The sequence below is a fragment of the Erpetoichthys calabaricus genome, chromosome 13, assembly GCF_900747795.2.
Source record: "Erpetoichthys calabaricus chromosome 13, fErpCal1.3, whole genome shotgun sequence".
NCBI classification, from domain to species: domain Eukaryota; kingdom Metazoa; phylum Chordata; class Cladistia; order Polypteriformes; family Polypteridae; genus Erpetoichthys; species Erpetoichthys calabaricus.
The window spans coordinates 93,097,320-93,107,913 of record NC_041406.2 but is presented as its reverse complement, the minus strand read 5'-3'; the positions used below and the strand labels follow the sequence as shown (position 1 = coordinate 93,107,913).

The 10,594-nt window shown below is 36.9% G+C and overlaps 1 protein-coding gene across 1 annotated transcript; it reads right to left on the bottom strand.

Annotated features, from left to right (window-relative positions):
- Window positions 1-235: 235 nt before the first annotated feature.
- On the bottom strand, window positions 236-10,169 carry rbm24a (RNA binding motif protein 24a). The gene is made up of 4 exons (XM_028817266.2): window positions 9,788-10,169; window positions 9,056-9,179; window positions 7,000-7,054; window positions 236-2,450 (listed from the first exon to the last, which is right to left on the bottom strand). The coding sequence occupies exons 1-4, from the start codon at window positions 9,953-9,955 to the stop codon at window positions 2,102-2,104; spliced, it is 696 nt and encodes a 231-aa protein (XP_028673099.1). The 5' UTR covers window positions 9,956-10,169; the 3' UTR covers window positions 236-2,101.
- Window positions 10,170-10,594: the final 425 nt, after the last annotated feature.

The following is a 10,594-nucleotide window of genomic DNA, read 5'->3' as shown; positions in this document are numbered from 1 at the left end:
ATACTGCAAAACAAGAAACATCCAAAATGTAATTGAAATTTAGTAATTTTACATTTATTTAATTGTACTAATTCTTGGGTGCATCAAAAGTTCCAGTGATAAGATTTACCCCACTACAATATATGTATTCTCCAAATATATAATACAAGATATTTAAAATACTACTTTATAACATCCCATTTCAGGGTATCATCAGAAAATATTTGTATGTGTAAAATGTAACGATTCAAACAAGTTATATTAAAACAATTCATTTTTCTTTTATTTTCAATAATATCAAGAGTATAGAGGTTTTGAAGTGAAAAATAAACAGAACTTGAAGAATTTAAAATGCAGAGAGCAGTTGTTTTTCCCCAAAAGTATTACATTATGGAGTGGCATTGAAAGATAACATTAAAAAACCTTTTGTTATGTTTCCCTTGTAAGAAATTGTTCAAGTATAAAAAAAAAAATCCAATGGTGTAAAATATTTCATTTGATGAAGACAGACATAAAAAAAAAAAAAAAGAACAGATTTCAGGCTTTACAAGACAATCATTTCTAATATTTAAAGCAGCAATTGCCTTTTCCTTTCCCAGCCAAAATAGGCATCGCCCAATATTTCTAAACACAAATTAGCAGAGATACATCTTCTAGATATTTAAAATATTTTCCATAGAAAAAGTTAAACTAGGCAATATCACATTTGTTTTCTAAAAATTGAAAGGCAAAAATATTATACAGTGCACATACAAATTTATAACTTAAATAAACCTTAATAAACAAATTTTCTTGAATAGGTTAATATACTACAACTAAAACCTACCTACTTAATAACTTATCTGCCTTGAGATGAATACATAATATTTATACAGTACCGCATCTAAAGTTCCCTTCTTTAGAGCGAACATAGTTAAATTTTCAAAATAAATATTTTCCTTAAATAGTTATACAAATTATAAGGCACAGTAAGAACCACATACTAAAAATATGTAACCTTTTAAAACAAAATGATTTTGAATAAAGACCAGCATGTATAACGTGTATAATAAATACTGGTGAATAATCATGTCAATCTTACTGCACCAATTAATACAATCTAAAGAGGAGGACTGTTCACTCTTAACTAAGTTAGCATGTTTCAAAGGGTTAACTTTCACATTTTTGTCCCCACTCTCCCACTGTGTTTCATTCACAAAGCCAGAGTAGACAGGTGCAATAAATAGAGGGGGAGAGGGATTCTGTTGTCATCAAGGGCTGATCCTGTTTCAGAATTGGAATAGCTGACACCAGCAGTTACATTTTCCCAAATGGACAGGGAGGGGGATTAAAATGTGACAGCTCATCAAACAAGCACAAGTGATGCGTTCTTTCCAGAGCTGTCTGTGTTGTTGATTGTCCGGACAGCTGTTGTACCCATTTATGCCACATCGCTTGCTCCAGAGTCCCATTCAAGCAAACAGACAGGGGAGAAAAAAAAAAATGGTGTCCATGTTATTTTGCCAAATGGCGATGTGCCTTAAATTGTTCGATGCCCTTCCAAAAGAGGAGGAAAAAAAAATCCCTAACTTTCCTAAGTACAGAAAAAAAAATATTTTGCATAGGTTAGGCTGCAAGTTTTAAAGGACATTCAGCACTTGGAAGATAAAAAAGGTAGTAGTATAATGTTCATATTTTGTTTACTTACATCATTCCCTGAAATGCATTTCTTGAAAACAAGAGATAATTATTTACTGGAAACAAGTTTTTTTTTCCCTGAACCTGGAAAAAATGTGACAATGCACTGTGTAGAACATATATTATAAGCCCTTATACTATATGCTACCATTCTATTAAAAAATAAGTAGGGCCTCTAAGTCCTAATAATGAATGCATCATAATGTATAAGGGCATTTGTAAATAATGCCCTGACCTACACTTTTTTTTTTTTTTTTTTTTTTTTTTTTAAGATTGTGGAATTAAGAATTTTTAAATTTTAGGCTTTTTTTTTTAAATAATAAATAAAAAAGAAAAAACATTCAGCTGTTATTTTATACCATCTTGCTTTATCATCACTGCAAGTTGAAAGGCAATGGAATACAACTTCTTTTGTCCCATCCTTCTCCCATTTGTAGTCCAGTTGTTATTGCATACGGTCCGTTTGCAGCTGCTGTGGCTGGTACTGACCAAAAGCAGCAGCTGCAGCAGCTGCTGAGCCGGGAGCTGCAGCTGCAAGAGGCTGCTGAACAGTATAACCATAGCCAGCAGTAGTTACATAACCAGCTGCAGCTGGTGATGCGGCGTAAGGGTACTGTTCATAAGCAGCTGCCGCAGCAGCAGCAGTGGCAGCCGCAGAATACTGTGCAAAGGCAGATCCAGTGTAATCAATGTAGGGAGAGGCGGCTGTCGCTGCAGCTGCCGTAGGTTGAATATGTGGGATCACAAGGCCAGGTTGCACGAAAGCCTGAGGATAGACATAGTGAGCAGGGATCCTGCAGAGCAAAAGAATAAATGTAAGAAGCAGGAATAGATAAAATAAACCGTGCAAGAAAAAGCTGCGAGTAAAATTAGAAAACAAATTAAAAAGAACTGCATCCTATTAATAGGTGCTTAGGGTTGCCATATCAGATGACATTTATATATATATATATATATAAAAAAAAAAAAAAGATCTAAATTACTTAATTTATTTTCTGCAATAGCTGGAAAATACTGGATTGCTGTTTGGAATTCAGAAAATAGATCTGTACAAAAATATCTTTCTAAAATCATTCGGACAAACATCTACTAAAGAGAAGGATTAAAAGAATTTTATATAAAGGCACTGTCTAAATGTCACTGACATTCTTTTACAAGCTATTTTAAGACATTAAAAACTTTGAGAGGCAATCCTGAAAGTAGACTATAGGATTGTGTGATTTTAAATAATTAAATAACTTTGTTTATATAACTAATGTAAAACACTCAGAGCAAAGTGTTATTTGATATAAATATCTGAAAAGGAAGAAGTCCTTTTTTGAAATAACTTTTTCCATTACAGGATGGTAGTAATCAAGAACCTCTTCAGACAACTCTGGGCTTAAGTAAGCAAGGAAACAACCCTGAAAAGGGAAACCAACAGTCAATTAATTCAAGACTGTCCCAGTACGATTATATATTTCTTTGGGATGCAGGATAGACCTGGGCAGACATGGGGTAAAAATCCACACAGGCAGCAGCTGGGAATTGAACCCAGGTCCCCAGAATGGTGAGGCAGTAGCAGTAAGGTTAAAAATGTGTTCCGTTATGGCAACCCTATTAACCTGCAATACAGACTTGGCAATCAATTATTTAGAAGGGAAAAAAAAAACAAAAACACAAATTTGCATCCTCAATCACCTCAATACAATATAAAAAATGCAGGCTGCAAAAAAATAAAAAAACTTCCAAACAAAATCCACAAGTGTCAAACACAGCAAAAGTCACTCTTCAAAAGGAAAAAAGAGGAACTTTATGCCAGCTCTCACTCAGTTTGCTTAAAGTAGCCCCTGTGGTTACATATAAAATTATTTAAAATAGTGGTGGTAAGCTCCCTGAATGAATGTTTAACAGTCATGGGCACCCACTTGAACATGTTACAAATATTTTACATATTATTAACAAAAAGGTTATGAAAAAGTGCAATTCTCAGCTGAAATAGATATTTATAAATATAGTTTACATGGGGTAAATATGAACACAACCAAAACACTTAAAACATAAATGAGAGGATCTGCTTGGCAAAAACTATGGAAGGAAACTCGATACTCAGGCAAAGTCACAAGTTAAAATGGGTCAGCTGTTGAAGTAAAACTCTCAAAAGTATAATTGGAATACTTTCTTGGATCTTTATTCCACCTACAACAGTTTAGGACAAAACTTTGTTATATTTAAAAAAAGAAAAAAAACCCCACAAAATCTTACCACCTTGTTAACAATTACAGTGACCCTATGCATTTTGTCTTTTGTGCTCAATTAAATGAATGTAAGAATGAAAAAATGTCAGATTGATCTACCACTATTCAAATACAGGAGATGGTTCTCATATTGTAGGCAGCAAAAGGACTTAAAATTGAACAACAAACTTCATTATATGGAGACTATCAAGGTACAAACCATCCAGAAGTGCTGGATACAAGATGGTTAATCTTGTATATGTGAGCCAATGGCACAAATATTTCCATCCAGATTTTTAGCCAATATGACACTGATCTTTGTCAAGTACAGATTTATAATACAAAAAGCAGATAACCAGAGAGCCTGTTAGGGCATATACATCAGTCAGGAAGCCAAAATGCATACTTAAAAAAAAATAATAAAAAAAAAAAAATCCTGATGTATATTTAAAAAAAAAAAGCAGATAATTTTAATAGCATCAACCTCTGTAAAAGCACTAACTGACTTACAAAGATTAAACGTCTTACAGTACTGCCATAAATATATATTTGTACGAACAATGATTCTGAAACATCAATCTATAGTCCATAATTTAGTTTGAACATCAAAAAAAAAAAAAAAAAAAAAAAAATCACGAAGACAAAGTGGTGAACACTTTTGTAAAATTCCATAGAAACCTGCAAAACAGTGACACTCTCTCGCGCTATGCACTATGTCTACAAAATTTAAAGAATGGTAAGTTACAAAATCCTATTCAAAAACGTAGCTTCCACCATTTACAATTAGCAATTTTGTCTACATTGAGAAGATAGACAGTTGCAGGTGTCCTTATTTAACTTTCTTTCTCTTCACAGTTAGACTAGTATTAATGAGACAGCGAGAGAGAGAGTGAGAGAGACAGAGAGACGGACGCATACACAAACTGTAGACTGCTAAAGCTCTAAGAGCTCAAACGACAGGTGCGGGTGTGAAACCTTATCCTTCAGCTTAACTCACATGGGAACTTACTGCATGCTCCCTGGCACCCTGCTCCTTCATGCCCTCTGACTGACAGCAAGAGCTGTAACTAAGCTATTTTTATTTCTGTGGCATCTGAAAAAGCATCTCCAACAGCTGTATAAGGTCACAGTGAACAAGTTCCTTTTCATGAGATAGTGCCTATATGTGTTAAGTTTGATGTCATGTCAGGAGCGACATTTGCCTTCTGCCTTTAGAAATACACTGAACTAACGCTTGCTATCTTTTTTCCTGCTTTTTGAAGATTCTGATTTGCTCAAACAGTTCTGCTCAAGATGCTAAAGGGACTATCCCTAAAATAATGCAAAGTGTTTATATCTCAAGTCACTGTAGATGATCATGCTTATGGCAATATTCAGTTACCTGTCAATTTACTGCATACACCTCTCCATATTTACTTTTATGGCAAAGCAGAGCCTACCGAAGCTAGAACAATTATAGTCACTCATACTAGGCCACAAGTCAGCTTCATAAAATAACTGCCCAACTCCCTCGAACTAAATGTCCGAAGAGCTGAAACTAAAGAAATAAGTGATGCATTTAAAACGTTGCCATGTAGCTTTGCAAGTTAAGGTCACTGTAAGAGCTAACATGTTCAACAAAATGGCAAGATGCCTTTAGGCAGTTTAAGTTCCAAGTCAGATGTGGCCTCTGACATTTGGTCATTTATAACAGAACCCATTTTTAAAATGTTTAATTTCACATACCCTTCATATCTGCATTTTAACCTTATGCTACATTTAATGGTAATATTCACAAAGCTAGCTATTAGTAGTTAGAAATAGTCAGAATATGGGTGTATTTGCAAGTGCCTGCTATTTCAGAGTACCAATGCCATGTAACGCCCAACACCGCCATATAATCAGTTTTGATACGATACAGGAGAGGAAAAAAGGGGAAAAAAAATAAAAAATGACAGCATCCAAAGGGCTGTGTGTCTTAGCTGTTAATTTGGTCCCCTAGTAAGAATAAAGTATTTAAAAAGTAGGTAAAATACCTAAAGGGCCACATGCGACTTCAGAAGAGATTAAAGATAGAAAGTTGGAAATCCTAACTGTCATGTCTTCTTCCTCCTTGTAACTGGTGCCTGACAAACAACAGAGCTACTTTCAGACTCACAGTATTTTACTCTTTAAAGAAAGGTACATTTCTTCTAATCCCTATATGGTAGACTTAAGTGGATATTTATTCAGGGAACAGAGTAAAGCTTGAGAAGCAAACACTCCCTTCTAAGGAGACAGAGTGGAAGCCATGTACAGTAGTTAATTAAAACAAACCAGGGAAATATGAAAAGAAGTGTCATGCACAGTTCATTTATTTATCATAAAATTCACACAGAAATTCAGCACTCACTACACAAAAAAAAAAAAAAAAAAAAAAAAAAAAGTTGTTAACAAAGAAATCACAGGCTACAGCATGAAAGCATTAAAACAACAAAAAAAGACCCTTTTTGCTCCCCATGGCAAAGTCAACACTCCTCAATAAAACGGAAAAACAAGAGAGGCTCCAAACTCGCCACTACAGCGTCCCCCATTAAACAAATCAAAAGGCACACAGTTTAGCTATCAACACCACTTCATTACGATAAAAAGCACACACAGCTCTATCGACTATTAAAAAAAAATACAAAAAAGGGGGAAGAAAACATACATGCATTGTTAATCACCATTTATGCTTGTTTGTGTGTGTTTGAGTCTACTTGGTTACAGTTTAAGATCTACTCATTTCGGAGCAGAACTATTCCACCTCTTATCACATATCCTTCTCAAGACACCAGTTACCTTAACAGTAAACGACCCTGTCAGATCAGAAAGAAATAAATAACATTGAGTCAAGCTAGAAAAATGGGGTACAGTGTTCTTGTAGATCAAAAACAGTATTCTTCAGAACAAGAATTAAGATTACTAAATGGGGACATATTAACTTGACTCAGATCATATTAGTGTGTCTTAACTTAGAATACAAGGTTATGAATACAGTTTGGGGCAGGGGGGTTTAAGGTGGGGTTTGAAGAGACAGGAACATTTAATCCTATTTCGTTTCCAGACAAAAATAAAATGCATACTATACGTATACAAAATAAAACATTTGTTAATAAAAATTACATACCCAAAAGGCCGCTGAATGAAAGCAGGGTGAATCTGCTGAACCCCAAAGGCAAAACCTAAAATGAGGTGGTGTGTTAGTATCCTGTATCAGTGTTCTAAAATGCAGAAATTGTACACATAAAACCATTTTCAAAAAATCAAGCATTGTTAAAAAGATAAACAACTGACATCACAAACCTAAAGGAAAACATATATACATGGTTCCCACTAACATGTACAGGGAATAAATTAGACTCGGAAAACTGTGGAACACTTGCACATACAGATCCATTTTCTCCATAACAGGGTCACAGGACACTGTTATAACAGGCTACTCCTGTAGTATATGGTGGAATGCAAGCGGAACGGGGTCCACTATGGACAAGTGTACAAAACACACACTTGTTCTTAAAACCTGCTTTTCTACTGTATTAGAGTGTCACAGTGAACAATAAACCCTACTGTGAATATAGAGCAAGGGTACAAGGCAAAAAGTCTTGTAAAGTAAGCTAGTCCACTGCAGGGCATCTATGCTGCGTTGAGAGTTAACAATTAATTTAATATGGCCATTTTTGGAATGTGATATGTTGCGATTGTACCTGGAGAAGATTCAGAGTCACAGGGATAAAAACGCAAAACCCACACAAAACTATGAATGGGCTGCAAATTTAAACTGGGTACCTGCAACTGTGAGGCAGCAGTAGAGAACAACCACTCTGCTGAGTTTGTAGGTATAAAATAAACAGGAACTGACATGTCAATATTTAAAAGGTTCAACCTTTTTCAAACCTTTATTTTTTTGTAAAACTTCAGTTATTTGTATGGAATGTTATTTGATTTTAATAAAATCAATAAATAACAAAAAAGGTTCAACTTTTTAATTTTCTAAACAAAACAATATGAAGAGCTGGCACTGTCAAATTACAGTGCTTAGAACCCATTGACAATTTCCTGCTTGATTGCACTCTGTGTGCTGTTTAGAGTTTCATGTTCTGACCCTGAAATGAGCGACTGTGTTAGGTACATGTGTGTAACTGTAGTCAGATGGCATCCTACCCAGGATGGGCTACTGCTTAGTTCCCAATCCTAGTAAGTTACACTCTGGTATCTTCTGTCCCTACACTAAACAAAAGTATGTTCTGAAAAAAAAAGATGGATGGTAGTTTGAATATTTTACATTAGTTAGTTAAATAAACACAAGTGATAATTTCCAGACTTTCGTTTTGCAATGAATTACCCATTGACTTGGCATCTCTACAATAGTAGATAAATCAACAGAACTGAAGATGAAGTACATTACTATACCCTGTACGGGAAATAAGCTCACTACAGCAGGTGTGTGGAAAACGCATTTTAATTCAATTTTTTAACATAATTGGTACACTGTGGTGTCCACACCACTTGGTTAATAAATTGTAAAAGCCAACCAGTGCAGTTTTACTTATAAACTATACAAGTTTTTCCTGAAAATACTAATCTGGTCTCCATATAAAAATACGTAAAAAAAACATTGGTGTTCATTAAATAACCACTTGATGTTCCAATATACTTAATTTCCAAATTAATCTAAGACCAGTATTGTATACACCAGAAAATGGCAGAGGCATGCTGGTGTACTTCCAGATTATGCTGGCACCATTACCAATGAGTGCTCTTCCGACTCCCTCAAAATGTTAAAATTACAGTTTAAGATTCTTGTTTGGTCTATTTCTGTCTAACTAATATTAAGTTTTTGTAACCTAGGAATTGTAACTCGCTTGCATTCTGTTCTAAGCTCTTGATTTATGATTACTTTTGAAACCTTGCCCTGTAACAGTTGACCCCCCCCCCCCCCCCCCCCGACTGATGTTTACTCAATTGTGTTGACCTCTTTGGTAAGTCGCTTTGGATTAAAGTATCTGCTAAGAAAATAAATGTAAACGCCTCAAGTCTAAGTACTTCATCCGAAGGCACAACAAATGAGGGCCACAAACCAACATCCTCTCGCAACAGGTCAACATTTCAACACACGCCATCAAAATCCTTAAATAGGCTGGATGTGAGGTACCCAGTCTGCCCGGGGCGACGGTTTGTCTCACCTGGTTGCATCACTCTCGGCTTCGCCCCCAGGTATGCCAGGTTTACGTTGGCTTTCCTGCCGTCGATGATTGGGTTGGGATCTTTGCAAGCCCTCTCGGCAGCGGCTCGGTCTGCCATGGTGACCTCGAAAAAAAAAAGAGAGAGAGAGGAAAAAAAAGCACATTAGAGCAAGAGCTTCCCGCGAGATGCCGCCCACGCGTTACCTACGCACACACCCGCGTGCGCTCCTTCGCCCGAGATCGCCTAGTCCAGGCCCCCGGCCGGCGTGGGGTCCTGGGTCGTGACGACAGCAGAATAATTCGCACTAACTTTTTTGACATGGTGTGGCTCTCGGGTCAGGTGCTCGCCAAGCCTCCGTCTTCGAAAAGGTAAAATTAGAATACAACGGTGTGTGCACGCCGCCTGCGCGCCCTTTACTCGCTAAAAGTTAAAATACCTTCACGGACAACGCTTCCTACGCACTTGTCACATCGGACTGCGGTCGGACTGTGGTAGTTGTCAAAGCAAGAAGAGCACGTCAATCGCTTGAAAGGCAAGCAGGTAGACTTTTCTCTTCCAACAAGTCAGCTTACTCCGTCTTTTCTCAACCCAAGCGTCTGTTTGCGAGAACCCCTTTTCCGAGCCCTCCTCGTGCTGTGGCCGCTACTTCCTCACGCAGCGCCGGCAAGCTGTCAGAAAACGTTGCTCAGGGAGGCGAAACCGGGCGCCTTACACTCCTGTGAAATACTTACGAATCCGTAGCCCCGGGATTTTCCAGTCTGCCTGTCCGTAATAACTACAGCCTCTTCTATTTCGCCGAACACCTCAAAATATTTCCTGAGACTTGAGTCTGTGGTATGATAAGGGAGGCCCCCAACAAAAATCTTCGTGTAGGTGGTATCCTTTTGGGTAGTGTGCATCTTCAACAAATAGTTCTATAGTGCAATAAAGTTGACAAAAATAGTGCAATTTTTAATTTAAATTATAAATACACATATATCATACAAAATAAAAGTTGCTGACAACAACTGGCTTAAAAAAAATGAGGTAGATAGTATAATCAACACTAGACGCAAATGGATTGTCCTCACAAATGTGTTAAGCCCTCCCGCTGCTTGTTTCTGTTGCAACTGAACGCTTTTATCGAAAGCCAATTGAGTAAATGTATCCCTTGAAGCCCCGCCCTTCGCTCAGGCCACACCCTCCTCACACGCGCCTAGCAGACAGCTGTTGTGCCCGTGCGGGAGGTGTGCTTGTGTTTCTTTGTTCGCTCAGTCGCTGCTTTTGAAGGGGCGTCCAATTGGGAACGCTGCGCTTTCCTTTTTTTCTTTAATTATAGACAAAACTCCTGTCATCAGGTTTCGAGCTGCTTTGGCCTATTGTTGTGCAATGCCTTTAGCAGCGCATAGAAAAATGAAACCTATTTACACAAAAGACGTGCGTAAATGATAATAAACTTTATGTGGATAAGGTTGTATATGGGCGCCTGGACCGTTTCGTTCGCTGTTTTGGAAATACATTATATCGCTTTATTTCATATATACATAATTATCGAGATA